The following is a 16,506-nucleotide window of genomic DNA, read 5'->3' on the forward strand; positions in this document are numbered from 1 at the left end:
GTCAAATATGTTAAGGCAAAATATTCTGGAAACATATTTAGAAAATCACATTTCTAAATGGTGCCTGTGAACATCTCCAACTTTTCTTAAGAATCAGTTCAGGTAAATTATTTCTGCTGTTTTATTTTGAAAATAAAAGCAGTGCAGGCGAAAAAATTTATTCTTACATTCAATAAAGAATTGATAACACTCCATTCTTGATGCCTTAAAATTAAATTAAAAATTATGCTGGATATAATCAAAAAATATATAGATAAGTACAGTTTATTTGACTAGATTTACTCATCCTTTCCTTTGCAGGAGTTTTGTATCACTGTTGTGATAGCCTACATTTAACAAACAATATGTACATTTTTATTTACAGTTTTTATTCTCACAAACAGATAAAAAATATTTACAAAATACTAAGCTCTCAACTTGTTCATTATATATACCTAATCAGAAATTTGGCTAGAAAAGAGCACCCTAAAACTTAATAGCTCAATAAAAAAAATACATGAAGTTATTATGCTCAGCAAATAAAATAAAGCATTGAACCATTATTTACACCCACAAAATTACATTGAACATAAAAAATATCATAGTTTTTTTTAAGGAAATATGTGTAGCATTCAATCCCCAGTGTGTGAAATAAACATTATTTTAACTTGATTAATTGAACTAACTTAAAAAGCATTGTTATAAAAATAAAAATGCCTTCTTTCTGAAAGGATGGTTATCCCCATGGAGAAATCAAAAGATATATATTTTAATCCTTGTCCAAGAAAATCTTCAATTTAGGAATTTCATTTATCATATTTATTATCAAATTGCACATTTGACTGATGTTCATTTAGCTAACAAATTTGCATAACTCGGGCTAAAAAAAAAACAATTTAAGTAAAGCAACTAGCATTAATAAAATATTTATTGTTAATGTATCTTTCATGAGTTAAAAAATGTTTTATTCTTTTAACAGACATGGAAGGCAAAAATGGAAGGATTGTATTAACGGCATCACAAGTAGTTACCAACATGAATGATTAGAAATACATTTTACTTTTCCATATAATTTGGTTTTGTCATCAATTAGCCATATTTTAATGTCACTAAAATGTACCAAGTTTGGTATGGGAAAATTTAATGTTTCCCAGCAAATTTACCTTCCTGGGTAGGTTTTGGGAACCGAAAATCTTTTATAAAATTATTTCTTATCACAATGTAAGCTACATCTAATCGAATGTTGTACATTTTAAAAATTGAATGTTTATAATCACAATAAGGATTAATCAAATGTCTCTGAAAGGCACATCCTTAGTTCTTGTATCTGAGATATATATATAAATATATTTCCAACATTTGATGTTCCATCTCAACATTGGATCTTTTTTTACTATTATGCATAAGAATACTTATCACGTAGTAATCTCATTAAATAATGACCGCGCCACACTAAATAATTAGCCATTTACGTGAGCCGGTGGAATCGTAAAAGCCATCTTAAGTCATTTTCAGTCTTAGAAGGCTAGTCGTCCGGCGAAATGCTGTTATTATTTTGCAAATCCTGACATTCGCGCCACCCGCCGAACTTACACGTGAGAGCGGGTTGCCGAGGCAACTTATGTTGCCATATTAACCGTCGAGGAAATGCCAAATACTGTAAAATAGATTTCTCCGTTTTTTCGTGTGAGAACGTAAATGTTAATTGCTTCAAAATGGAAGAGTTGGTAAATGTGTAAACAAATTATTGTCAAAGTTAAGTCCAGTCCACTCTTATTCATGTACACCCATCGAGGTAACCTCAACCTTCAGCGTATCCCTCTGATCAAACCTGTGAGGCGAACAGTTTGAGGAAAGGTCGTAGAATTAGAATCCATCAATCGATGGGCAATGAGCTACGCAATGAGGTTATTTCACTGATGAAAATTTTCAAATATGTATTTTAAAAAACCGAGAAATGCATTTCGTGCAGTTTTCAAATCCATTTTAATCCTCTTCTCCCACCGTCCGGTCTAGGGTTGATCTCGCAGAAAATGAAGAGCGAATGGAACGGAGTCATATCTGAAAAGGACGGCTAAAGAAATGAATTCCTGTTCCTAAATGGTCTCTTCGAGATTTTCCTTGGGAAATTACGTCTCGATAGCGTAGTTGCTTCGACTGAGACTGCTCCCCGTTTTGAGAGATTGTCTCTTCTGAAAACTAAATCCCGCAAGACTGTTAATTTTCTGTAATGTTGCTGTAGGCCAAAATTTTTTTTCATATTTATTATCTACATCACAGCATTTTTTAAATTAATATTTCATTGAAATTTATTGATAAACGCAAGTGCTTTCTACTCTTTAAATTTACGACCGCATAGACGCCATAAAGGCATTAAGAAACGAACGAGAAATACCCAATACAGGACTAGTTTGCACCCTCGAAGTGTGTACATTTATGAAAAGATTATTTAATAAAACCTTTTTTGACTTGGGTTTGTCTGCAGTCTACTTCTTTTACAGTCAGAACACTCCATGAAATTGGTGACTTCCTAAAATATTATCTATGGTTAAGTTAATTCTTTTAGGCCCGGTTTCATTATGTCTCGTTAAATCCAGTCGTTAGTTAATGTGGACGTTAACTTAACTTCGAGATTACCAAGAAATCCGGCGTGTTAAACAAATAAGATTTCTCATTGATTAACGTGAACATTTTTACTGTAGTAACACCGTCCGTCAGTTATTGAGCAGTTCAACAGTCGGTTTTGAACATAACTAACGGTCATAAAAGTTTTTTTGTGAGAGTTTAGTCTTTAACCCAAGTTGAAAGTCAACTTTCCTTTAAAGAGACACTGTAATATCTGGGCTTAATCTTACAATGTTCATGACATCCCAAAAATCATTTTAGTTTAATGCCAAGAAATAAAAATTAGCTCATATGTTGGTCGAATGTTAGACATTTCTCCCTCATGGACACACTACAATATCAAAGCGCCACGAGGAACAACCAAGGAGTCTTCTTTCCAAAAATCGCTTTAAAGTAATGTTGTTAAAAGAGTGACTGCAATTAATTTAAGTAGTGGCTTTCTGTCAATTTAATTGGACCCTCAATTTAAACGTCATGACATCTGCAGCATTTTTTTTTAGCTTTAGAGGTCATTTAAAGTTTCAATTATGTGACATGTAGAAAAGGCAATGTGCTCATCTACCTCATTAGAGTATATGGAGAAACAGTATAGAAGGCATCTCGTAAACTTTTCGCTTAAATGTCAATTATGATAACTTTTTTGAAGAGCAGATCATTCCTAACGCCCAATATAAAACATACGGAACATTTTACGGACTTTGAAAATAGTTTATGAACTCCATAGGGTAGCAGCGGACATTGGTAGGCATCGTTTGCCAGCGGGCAAGGGCGAACAACAAACTGCCTGATAAGTTGTAAAGAAGAAGATTTCGCTAGTGATTCTGTGCATTTCTTAATTAGAGTACAATCATTATTGACAAGAAACCCCCTTTCTTCCAACAATGGAACGCTTTGAAAAACTAAATTCAACTATCTGAAAATCCATTGGGATTTATCAATATTACGAAGATCTGCATTGCCCCTGTAAGTATCCATTATAATTTGCTGTGGTGTTGAGAGGGAAGAGATTTTGAGTACCCTTCCACTTTTTGCAAAGCGGTTAACGGTTGATTAGTCTGCTCATAAAATATTCGCCATCGATTTTGAAGGGTTTCCTGTACATCAAGAAGTTCTGTGCTCTAAAAAATAACTTTCAAACTGAGGAATACGACTCGTACATTGTTGACCAAAAATTCGTTGCAATGGTACTATAAATATTTGATCTTTAATTCAGTAATTGAAAAATATTATTTTAATTTTATTTATTCTCATTTGTTAAAGTATCTAGAATGTTTATCGAGTGTTTGTTTGCTGACGAGGTCTTGAAAGGGGAACTTGAAGAAGCCGTAAAATTATGGACAGAAAATGTCTTGGAAAGTGATATGGAGAAACAACCGATTTTTACTTATAATATTGCTTGAGTTCGTTCTTAATGAATTACTTTCATGCTGTTTTAATTTGGTCAGACTTCTCTGCCATTTATAGAATTCCATTAATATAATAGGTGTCTGCAAAAGAATGTTTGAAGTTTTTTCACCGCTAAAATACCTATTTATTTAGCGAATGATCGAAAGAATTTTTCTTAATTTTTACTTTTGTTGGTTTTGATTATCTGTCACATTTTGTTACTTCTCCGGTGTCAGCGAAGGCAGTCGAGAGATTTATGGCGAAGCCGTTGCGGCGAGTCGAGCCAGCGCCTCGGCGGCGTCGAGTTCTTCCTTGTGCCTCCCAGGAACGGACCAACGGCACGAGTCGTCTTGAACGGCATCGATACCCACTCCTGCAAAATAAGGTAAAATGAGATGATTAATGTTATGCCATCCCGCAGTTTCATCTCGTATTATTTCTCCATGGAGGAAATCTCTCCAAAATATTCCACACAATCTTTATAGGTATTTAACGTGTGGGCCTGTATTACGTGTGCTACCGACGCACGGCGACCGTGTTTTTTTTTAATGTGGGTCATAAGTTATAAAAATACACTCGAATGCAGACATTTATTGTGCGTTTTTCGATTTGATTTCCTTAATGTTTCTCTATCATGCAAAACCAATTTTGGCGTAAGGGACCGCGATGTCACTGCCCGATGTGTCCTTGCTTCACCTTTCATTTCCCTCTAATTTTTGCGCTAAAGTCCAAACCGATTGTTTTCCTGGAATCGGCGACGGTGGGGAAAGGGTAAGGAAATGCTAAAAGGGTACTGTGCTTCTCTTTAGAGCGCAATACTCACTTTTGCTGGAAAGTCATGTAGGAGGCAGGTGGAATCTCATCTTAATATGAGGCTCTTATGTAAATGTGTCTTTGTATCTAGATTAACCGCTGGAAAAAGTGTAACTCCACGAACAAAAAAAAGACATCCCACCTGATGCTTTTCTGTAAATCGCAAACTTTGAACTGCATGATATAGAGAAATTTAGTCCTTTTACAACTGCTTCGCTCTATTGTAATTTTACTCTCCATTCATCGACGGAGGTTCCCTTGGGAAATGTACGTGTTGCTCCCAATCGCCAGAAGGAACGTTTTATGGTGGTGCGTGTTAGACTGCGTCGTTCACTTAATTAAAATGTAAATACAATACATCCTAATTAGAATGTTTTGAAAGCTATTAGTGCCGAAGTGGCCATTCATGATTTTTTGTGCTGATGCATCGTAGAGATGACGAAATTTGAATTGTTTGAAATTACTTTCCTTATTTGGCATTTGCCTTTTTAAACTCAAAGCTTCCGTAATTTTACAGCTCACTACATCACTCTTCCGATCCCCAAAATACTTTCGAGTACCTTAACCGTCATATTAACAGTGAGGACGAAATCCAACCCACGAGATGCTGGATTCTGTGTGATTATAAAATGTATGGCCTTACCAACCAATATTATTTTATTAATTACTGGTTGCCTGTAACATTATATTGCACAGCCACCTGGTACTGTAGTTCTCATTTACGGACATCTCATTCGTCTTCATTGAGATTTAAGATTCATTTCGTTCGTGTGTTACCTAATGCCCCGTTACCGTGTTACAACATCTGGGATGAAGATTTTGATGACTTATTTTCGAACGCTTAAAATGTTAATTTGGTGTTATTTATTTCTATGAATTTTCATCTGCTCTTCATTATTTCATTACATTTAAATATATTATGCAAATTCCATAAAGTTACGCCTGAAACAACAAATTTCATCTACTCCTTTTGAATGAAAAACTTAATCTGGTGACCAAGGAAGATATACTAAAACAATAGAGTATCTGCGTGTTTGTGTAAAGAAATAAGTGGAATCTGCGTGTAGTGAGTGAAGAAAAAATAAGTATACAATTAAAATGTGATTAATGTTTACTCAGTGAGTGGCCATGGCACCCTGTCGTCTTGGCAAAACTGGATCAAGCTTTACGGATGGGGTGCAGTCATAAGATTGCGTCGGGAGAGCTATGTTTTCGCACTAATCCCATCAAATGACGCTGGAACGCTGAATTGTATCGCCATTTTTTGAGAATATCTGAGAGTTTTTGCAAGAAAGAGTTAAGGGAAGATTGTTTTCCTTATCGAGTTGTATACAACTGCCATTTTTAGGATTTCTCTTTCTGAAGGAGGCTTTGAACGGAAGAATCGTGTTTCTCCTGAGACCTCCGGGTTTCAGGAGAAGGTTTTAGTCACCGTGTGGGGGAAACCCGATGTCAGTCTGCCTCGCTTACTTCCCACCAGAGCCAGAGGTGTAGCAAAACCAATTATCTATCTGATGGAGGAAGCGTATTGCAGTGCTCCCTTTGGCGAGAGAGAGAGTTAATTAATTAAAAATAGCAATTTTCCACAAAAATAAAATTTAATGCGACCGGTTTCAATGTTACTACATCATCATCAGGTGCTGAGCACCTGATGATGATGTAGTAACATTGAAACCGGTCGCATTAAATTTTATTTTTGTGGAAAATTGCTATTTTTAATTAATCATGATATTCCACCATATCACGCCTGAAACGTCTCTTTTTATGAGAGAGAGAGTGTCATTTTGGCATAAAAGAGTGTGAAAAGGAGAGGAGCACGTGCGTTTCCACGCCAAATTTTACAAATGAGTGTACTCTCCAGGTAAAAATATGGAGACAGTACTTTAGTCCAACCCTCCGTGACCTATTCTCAAAAGAATATTTGAAAGTATGACAGCGATGAAATAGGGGAAGTCGGAACCTCTTACAAACAACTTTGAATTAACACTATTGACGGTCCCAACACAGCTAACACAGCTTGAAACATGTTTTTTGTCGTCCATTTCTTTTCAAAACATGCCGTGGACGAAAGCCATCCCAGTTGTTACACCCATGACATTTGCCTTTGCAAGTACCAAATCCAGAATATTCAGCGAAAAAAAAAATAAGGTACTTAGCATTTCCGTTTACCAGATGCACCTCTTCTCAAACATGGCACCAGTTTTTAATTACTCTCCGTCTCACCTTTTTTAAATCGTGAGATGTGTTTTGATCGGGTATATTTTACGCCGATCACCTAATCCTTTGCTGAAGCTTTAGCCTCGATGTTTGTAATATTCGAGTTAGTTATATTAGAGAACCTTTATAGTCGAAAAACACGACGAGTGCAACCAAGGATTACAGCAGTTTTGAGCGGAAAAAGAGTGAGCAACTCTCTGCACGGCAATCGAGAGAGTTAACAAGATATTTTAAATTTTCTGATTTCGAGACAGTGAAATGTCAAGTCACGTACTTAGTTTTGACAGTCAGACGATTTTTCTAGAGGTATGAAATAGATTATATTCTTAGTTAAAATATAATGAATCGCACTAATATTTGCAGACCGGAAATGAATTCATTTACGTTTTCGTCCTTAAGTCAAACTTTTTCCAGTCGAATCAGGAATATAAGAAAATTTAACCGATTTGATATGAATCATAAAATCGATTCGTTATGAAATTGATGTCAACTTTGAAATGAATGTGAAGCTTTATCGTTGTTTCTTGTGAATTATTATCGGCATTCCGTACAGCGTGTTGTGGCGATCATCATCGTTACTAGTTACCGTTTTTGGTCGACACCGAAAAATCATTCCGTCTTCGTTGAGTACGTATGCCTTAAAATTAAAACTTGTCGCACGAAAAAGAATGGGACATTGGTTAAACGAAGGATTCATTCAAACATCTAAATTAATTTTTACTGGCTGATGGCCTTTTGGTTGCCTTTCCAAGATTGAAATTTTAAAAAAATATCGTTGAGGAATACAAGGAAATCGGATTCGATTTCTAGAACCTCGGAGTACTGCATTTTATTTAGAGATCGAGCTATCATGCAAATCCAGTTTGAGGCCAAAATTTTCCATTAAATAGCCTGATATTGACAAAATTGAAATCTTTTAGCCACAGAGACACAAGGGAACTTACTCGTAACTCATCGATTTTATCCAATCAAATACCATATCGATTTTCGGAAGGCCAGTCCGGTCTACAAGGGAAAAGAATTAATCGGATTAGTCGAAGTGGGTAGCGAAACGAAATCAAACCATCTTTAGGCAAATAAAACAGTTTCTGGCGTCACTTGGTGGAAAATCTTCATACTGAACTTGAAATTAAACCACTTGGCTATGTAGAAAAGACAAGTGGTTTGATTTCAAGTTCAATATCTTTTAGCATTAAATATATAAATTATATGTAAAATCCTCAAAGCAAAATATAAATCAAAAGCACGCTGTATAATAGTCCAATCCGAACGATATGCTCAATAACCGAGTTCACTTACTACGTATGAGTGTCGGTTACTACCTCCAAGTATCGAACCCAGTTGTGGCTCAATGCTATATCGTAATGGCAATGGTGCGCATAAACACCGACGCTCAGCGCGGGTCGCCGTGGGAGTCCATTCATTTGTTTAATCGTCACTGGGTACACAACGGATTGGGGGGAAGGAGTACATATCCTTTGCTCCCCTTCAATCATTCATTTAAAGTATTCTATCTATAAAAGGCGGGTGTTTGATTCTTCCCAATGACTATGATCCTTCAACTGATCACAAAACTTTCCATTTTCCCCTTTCGTTATTTTCTTCTTCATGATTTTGTAACTTCTAACTGTGTTCATGGTGTCCAGAAAGGCCTTTCTATTCCTTCCTCTTCCCCAAATACCCACGAATCTCCCTTCCAACACACTTCTCGATATTTCGCCACCCTTCGATATTTCGCCACACTTCGATATTTCATCCACCCACTTTCTCTGCTTTTTTCGAACTTCTCCAGCAAGTTCATCTCTTCTCCGGCCATATTTAAAACTTGAGCGTTTGTCTTTCTCTCTGTGTACTTATTATCTATTTTTCTTCCAAGATAAATGTTTTTGTTCGGTCTCAATAAAACGCAAAAAAAGAGCCAAGTATCGAATATCGAAAAAAATTGATTCTCCTCAAACTGTTACGCTTCCGTTCTCAACGGCTTCAGTTTTCTTTCCCGGCTCCTCCCTTTCAGAAAGTCGACTGAATCCGCGTTTGGATCGAAGTTTCATCGTTTGACGTGATTAAAATTTTTGGCGATTAATTTCAATGGACTCGTGGGAGGGGGGACTTTTAGCTTTTCAAAAACCGATGCTCAAAAGGACCGAATTCAGTCTTCTCTCCCTCCCCCCGCTCAACCTTTTGGTCCGGACACTGCCCTCTTCCGAAATCCGATCCTGAAACCGCCTCCTGCTTGAGGTTTCATCGTTTGGCTAGATTTAAATTGTGACCTTTGATGATTAATTTAGATGGACCAGGGAGAACCCCTGCCTCAAAGGTCGGTTCACATGGAATTTTAGGACTAAACGTAAGAACTTAAAGAAGTTTAGAACTAAGGATAAGGGTAGAAACAGTACCGTTCATATTGGGCCTTTCGATAATTCCCCCAGGTTCATCTTTTAACTGCGAGTTACTGAGTTACCTAATCACAGGCGAGGACGAGTTCTCAGTTAACTTATTTCCAATAATGAACGATCATAGCTGGCACTCAAGCACCACGAGTGACTAAAGCATAATATACTGATGTAAATACACTAGTTATTCGGCATGGAGGTGAAGTTTATTGAACTTGCGAGGGAAAACCCGTTTCTTTGATACAGTTTTATAAATTAAAACAATAAACGAGCAAAAAAAATATTCTACATCAATTCGTCTATATGTATATTTACGCATGATTTTTCACGTCATTGCCCCTATTACCATTTCAGTTTTTTGCACAACTGACCTCCCTGAGCCTGTCTAGACGAGTTGTTCCTGTTAGTGAACTTAGAAAAGAAAAACCCTTTGGTTTTAGTGGCTATAGGTTTTATATTTGCGGAAATGTGAACGACATACTGATTTCTGGGTACTCTACGTCTAAGTTGAGTCCTTACGTTATTTCATTCAATATGTATCGGACTTTCAAGCTGACACTTAGAAGAATTCATGCGAGAATGCCGGCTCCGGGTTGCCTCCCCGGATGGATACTCACTCGAGAGTATCCAAGACGTCCTCTCCGCTGCCCTGGTGTCTCCGCCGCTCGGCCACGTGACATTCCTTGCGGCCCACTTGAGCTGCACGGACGTTCCACCGGCGTCCACCACTGACGAGAAGTTCATCTTCCGCTCGTCGAAAGCGTAAGCGCTCTCGAGCCACTTGGACACGCTACTGGGGGCGCGCTGGCGTCGGTCCCCGCCCACGACGACCACCCCGCCGCACCCCCCACGGCGGGCCCCCTCGCAGTCGCTGCCCCCAGACGACGAGGATGAGGACGACGTCACCTCGCAGCTTCCCTTCCTCCCCCCTTGCCGGACACCACCGAAGATCCTCCTCCTAACCCCTCCGCCCTTGCGGTCCCCTCCGGTCTTCCGGCCCGGCGAGACGGTCGCGGCGGAGGTGAGCTTTTGGTGCCTTCCCTCCGCTCCCCCCGCCTTGGGCCTGTCCAGCAGGATGGAATAGCTGTGCTCCACGGTCGGCCAGTCCTCCTGGCACCCTTCCTCTCCTCCCTGGACGTCGTCCTCCTCCTCACCTCCGGAGGAAGAACGTCGGCCGTCGTCACTGGAAGGGGGATCCGGGCGTCGCCCGTAATCTTCATCCTCCTCCTCCACGTCCACGCTTTCCTCCACCTCCTCCTCCCAGATGCTGTCGTCCGACGTGATGCTGAACTGCTCCACGTTGCCGTGCGCCCGCGAGTTGTAACTGCGGATGAGGTTGCCCCAGGTGCGGCGACATCCCCCGCGGCCCCTGTCCTCGCCCCCCGCGCCGTCGTCCTCAGGTCCCGAGGACTCCTCCCTCTCGTCCTCCGGGGTCTCTCCGTCCATATCGCGGGCACCGCCGCTGCCGTCAGCCGACCCGCCGTCCTCGGCCGCGTTTTTCAGTTTCCGTCGCCAGTTAGCGAACCAATTGCAGATCTTCGTTTTTTAAATATAAAAACGTCCAAATAGAGAGAGAGAAAATATTTTGAATTAAAAGATGGTATATGAGGGATGATCATGTATGCTTTCTTAGCTCACATTACCATCCAGAGCACGCTTTTCAAATTTACTTGTCGATTCGCAATTTCCCTGAAGACAATGTTGGTGTTATGTAACTTTCAAATTTGCATGCTGATAATATGGGTAAGTATATAGTGCTGCGCCATCCATTTCTCTCAGCTCTCCCGCATGTATAACTTATAAGGGCTTGTAAATTGACTTAAGTATAGGTTCAGGAGACGGGTCCACGATGAATATTTTAAACTTCACGGGGGTGAAAAAATTTTCTTAAATATGTGTTCTACAAAATTTGTAGGTTTCTGAAACTCACTAGTCAAAATATTCACCCATTGAACCAGCCGCAGTGATTGACCAGAAGGTTATAGCTGATCTATCCGGTGTGTGAATTTCACGCATGGGGTTAGGAGGGCCAGTTCATTCCCCTGTGCCGCCTTTTGTTTCCCAGAAAGAACTAGTATCCGAAACTCGCGCAACTTGGGTGAACGTGGAGGGTGTAATTCGCATTAGAACCCAGAACCTCTGATTTGTAGTCCAACGCTCTACTCACTGGACTTCATAGACACTGGAAACTAGTTAAAAATTTTCTAATTTTTGAATGTGCTTTGCAACATTATTAGCATTTGGGAATTGTTCGTGTCGTTACTTCTGCTTTGCTCTCTTACGTCATTAGTCAACACAAATGATTCTAAGGATGTCATTTGTTTAAAATGTTAAAATTTAACATCATCCTAGTACAAGTTTTGTATAAAAAGTATCAATAACAATTTTTTCCTGACGTGTGCGTGAAGTGTTGGATTCAGACCGTCGGTTATGTGTGCGCATGAATTCTGATCGTATTGGCATTGATAATATAACAGTGCACACCATTATTACTAAAAATTTGGCGATGCGAAATATCTGCGCTAACGTCCCGAAGGTCTTGACGGACGACCAAGAGAAGAGTCGACTGTCTGCTTGCGAAGACCTTCTACAGTGGCATCTCAACGATTCCTCAACCCGCTCACAGTCCCGACTTGGCACCAGCTGACTATTTCCTATTAGAAAAAGTGAAATCCTCGCTCAAAGGAAACCACCCTGGGACCCTAAATGCCTTCAAAGAAGCTTGCATGCGTGCCCTTAAGGACCTTCTGGAATCCACCTACCAGGGAGCCTTCGAGTTATGGAAAAGCCGCAGGTCAAAAGTATGTCGATGCTCAAGGGATGTACAGGTACTTTGAAGAATTTTGAGGCATTGTAGCAATACCTGAAATAAATCTATTTTCCCGAAACTTTTCCCTATACCTTTTATACTAACCATGTATTTACGTACTTATTTTTTGGCTTAATTTCTCAATTGTATGGTAAAAATTTTAACCGGAAAAAGGTTCCGCAGTGATTTTGAATCATTCCTACAGGATAAGTAATATTTCTCTCGTATTTCCCTGAGATTTCATTTCAAGAAGAATTAATTTAAGAAGGGAATTTAATGACAGCATTTTTGGCTAAGTTAGTCGGACTTACACTAGGAAGATCGTGATCCACCAAGAAAAGTAAAGAATTAACGAAGGTTGTCCTCATGTGGAGATTAGATAAGATGAGGAAGTATAGGGAAACTGCCGCTAAAAAGTTGTAATCAAGTCTAGAACATTGAGTGAAGAGGGAAGATTGGGCAATAGACCTATAGCTCTCAAGCATAACTAAAGAAATTTGGAGTGCATAATAACGGAAATAGATCATTATAATGGTGAATAATACTGCAGAAGGTTTCCTCTAAAAATATACGAGGGAGATCAATTACCTTAGAAAACAAATCTTAAAGGTGGTTTAAATCAGTGTATATGCTTAACAAAAAGTACTCTTAAAGTAAATCTTAATTTTTTTAATCCGTTGTTCATTGTAATTTTTTCGCCTCTGAGTAAGCTGTTGTTTGCTTTAATATTTATTTCTCAAGTTTTACTTTTCAAGTTTTCATTGGGAAGTAATGAATACTCGCTAATAATATATGGATCGCGCAGGAATTTTCCACCCTTTGGTCATATCTCCAATATTCCCTAGTTACACGTATTCTTCCACCCACAGTGGTCACACCTCTCCCAAATCTGCTGGAGAATGAAGTTGCTTCTGTCCAGTGCATGCTTGTATTCTCTTCACGCGCAATAATCAGTTTTTCGATTCAGAGACTTGATGAATCATTTTTGTTTTATCCGTCCCATCAAAATGCGCGAGGAACATTATTTCCTTGATGAAAATACCTGAGATGTAATGACGACTCCAGGTGTAACCGATGACGTAATCGTTACGTTTTTTGCTCCCGTGCCAAAATTATGAATTTTATTTCGGTCCTGGACATTTGTTTTGATGTCAGGTACATGGGGAAGAAAATACTTAGAAACAGAATTATTTAAAACACGCGTTCACAGTTAAAGTTACAGGGCCAGGCTTCAATTCGTAGAAGTTTTGTGTATCCATGAAATGAAAGAGAGAACGTACATTCAATGAATTAATTCTGTGCAAAAATAATTTCTCTTTTTCACATGATGGCGCATTCACGAGATTATAGCTCTCAATGCAGCGATATCTAATTTAAAGCTTTTCGAATAATGCTGAAATAAAATCTCGCAGTGAAAGTCGCTAGCCTTCGCTCATCCTCCTCTCGGTGGAAAGTCGAGCGAAGATTTCTCCGGAAATTCCCTCTTGAGTCATTGGCTACTTCTAAATATTTTCCATCCGTCCCCCTTCCTTTTCGTGACGCGCACTCTCCCATCCTTAGTTTATCACGGCTCCCTTTGTTTCTTTCTCACCCTCTACGAGGGCCTGTGACCGTTCAGGGGTGTGTAGACGCGTGCACTTATTTCGAATTGTCTTCTTCACTTGGGTGAGTTACTCTCACCTGGACGTAAGTGAGGGCCGTCTGCCTCGACAGCTCCTTCTTCTCCTCGCGACTGGGGTAAGGGTTCTCCCTCCTCCTCACCAGCCAACCCTTTAGGAACCTCTTAATCTCTGGCGTGAATAGGCGCTTTATGGGCTTGTCCTCAAATGGTCGCCTGAAAAATAATATCAAAGTAGATTAGTAAATTTATTTGATTTTCGTTTTTCCATTCGATGTTTTTCACCCATCCTCAGAAGAATATTTCGCAAAGGACCATTTTCGAGACTAATACGAATACTAGAACTCTAGAAGAGTTCATCTACTACTTTATTAAATAGTAGCTAATCATGCTTAAAGCCTAAAGGTTATGGGTTCGACTTAAAATTAACCAGCAACATTTTCTGTTCAGTTTCTTGTTGAAGTGGAAGTCTCAAATCGATTTGGCAAGGGTCATTGACCTCGTGATATCTAATCTTGTTTCCACTCGTAAAAATTGTCAATGAGAATGGTTCATCTTTTTTTTGGCTTTGCATTTCCTCCAATACGGTTGGTGATCATTACCCAACGAGGATATTTGAAAATCTTGTATACTGTGTTCGGAACAGGAAAACATATCAAAAATTCGTCAACAAATTACTAGTCTCTTACTGCTTTTTTCTCGCCGAAAGGTAACTGCTTTTCCTGCTTTCCTATCGACATTAGTCACAGTAGATCAGTTCTTCTCGACTGATATTGCTATCGTTTACCTCCTGTATGATTGGCTTTGCGCACTTAAAACATTTCGTTACGCAAACCACTGAAAATCATAAAGACGAAGCTGCGATCGTTAGTCATGAAATCCGACCATGGTCTTATGTGTGTCACTATGGAAGAATTATCCCCAAAAACACCCCTCCTTCTTGGTTACAGCAGACTTACGAGGGCAATCCCAAAATTGTGGTCTCCCAATTTTTTGTTACAGATAGAGAGAATCGTTACGTTAAATGAGTAAAACCATTTAAATTTAAATCAAAATTTTATCCTCGTTAAAGCTTGAACGTTTCGCTATGTTTCTGCGAAATTGCGATTGCGGTCGATGAAATTCTGTAGGCTCTGGTGGAGTTTTTGTGTGACCATATCGTACTGGCTCGACGCCGTTTGGATGAGGAAGCGTTGGTCATCATCTTTCACCTCGTAATCGTCGTTGAAGCGCCTCCTGGCCAAATGCTCTTTTAACTTAGGAAACAAGTGGTAGTCACTGGGTGCCAAGTCCAGACTCTAGGGTGGGTGAATGATGATTTCCCATCCAAAATGTTGCAGGAGTGTGACGGTTTGACGGTGGACGTGGGGCGAGCGTTGTCGTGGAAAAGTCTTACACCCTTGCTCAACATTCCTTTTCTTCATGTCTGGATCGCCCATCTGAGCTGTTGAAGTGTCTCATAATACATTTCATCGTTTATTATGGCCCCTGGAGCTGTGAATTTGAGCAGCAATGCCCTATTTTGATCCCAAAACACAGTTTCCATCATTTTTCCGGCAGTTTGCTTTGTAGAAAAGAATGTGGTAGAAAATCCAATTTTCGTCGCCTGTGGCAATCGACGAAGGCGAGGTGAAAGATAAGGTCCAACGCTTCCTCAACGACATGGTGAAGAGCTGGTTTGACATGGACACGCAAAAACTGTCCCATCGTCTACAAAATTGCATTCAACGAAATGGCAGTCTTTTATAAAAATGGTGGAATGTTCAAGCCTTGAAATTATGCATCAATTAAAAAAAACGTTTATTTCTCGTTTTAAAAAAGTTGAAGACCTCAATTTTTTGGATTATCCCCGTATTATTTCCGTTTTATTGTTTCCGTTTTTGTAATGATTCCTCTTCTCACTCATTAGGTTCTTACCCCCTCACCTCGGTTATCAAAAACAGAAGCACCAACAAAAGTCTTAATTTTAGATTTAACTTCAATAATTTCATTCTCCTCTCCAGTGTGCAAATATTTGTGTTAGCCACTCAACGATCATACAATTTGTTATTTAGCATATAAATTTAAAGTATTTTGAAAAATTTCTACAGTAATAAATGAACTGTGGTTCGTGCATTACGGGGCACGTCAGTGGCTTGTAATGAATTTAATTCATCCATAGTTTTTTATTGTTAGAGGTCAATGGGAAACACGGAATGAAAGGAGGAGGAAGACGAATACTGAAAAAGTTAATGAGATTCACGATGGTAGATAACAACACTTTATGTTTATAATGAATAATAATTTATGCTTTCACATTGTAATGTCAAAACTAATCTCGTGGATTAACAGTACTATTGAAACCTACTTAAAAGACTCGTTTCCTTACTATGATAGTGAAAAAGTTTGTAGTCACCACGTTCGGTTGATTTACAAAATACAGTTTGAAAATTTACAGATATTTTGATTTTAATGCCGCGGATATTATACATGAAAATGACGTCATACTTGCATTATGAACGAAATTATCTGATATTATGAACGAGATTGTTAACGAATAGTTTAGGTGCACGCGTGTTAAGAGATTAACGGTCAGTGGACAGATTATTCAAGAGAGGAATTGTCAAAAGGATTGGAGTTTTGGATTGCGAAGGATTTGGAGTGGTAAAATGCGCATTGTCTACTGT

At 39.0% G+C, this 16,506-nt stretch overlaps 1 protein-coding gene across 1 annotated transcript in view; it reads right to left on the reverse strand.

The window, feature by feature from the left end:
- Positions 1 to 144: 144 nt before the first annotated feature.
- Positions 145 to 16,506, reverse strand: part of LOC139693479 (uncharacterized) — a 29,605-nt gene continuing 13,243 nt past the window's right edge. The window contains exons 3-5 of the mRNA XM_071591656.1: positions 13,903 to 14,056; positions 10,031 to 10,949; positions 145 to 4,363 (exon numbers count right to left, since the gene is read on the reverse strand). Of these exons, the coding sequence (XP_071447757.1) occupies positions 4,245 to 4,363; positions 10,031 to 10,949; positions 13,903 to 14,056 (1,192 nt within the window). The 3' untranslated portion in view covers positions 145 to 4,244. The remainder of the gene's footprint in view (positions 4,364 to 10,030; positions 10,950 to 13,902; positions 14,057 to 16,506) is intronic.

Source organism: Hetaerina americana, unplaced genomic scaffold (assembly GCF_022747635.1).
Source record: "Hetaerina americana unplaced genomic scaffold, ioHetAmer1.1.p SCAF_5, whole genome shotgun sequence".
In the NCBI taxonomy this organism is placed as follows: Eukaryota; Metazoa; Arthropoda; class Insecta; order Odonata; family Calopterygidae; genus Hetaerina; species Hetaerina americana.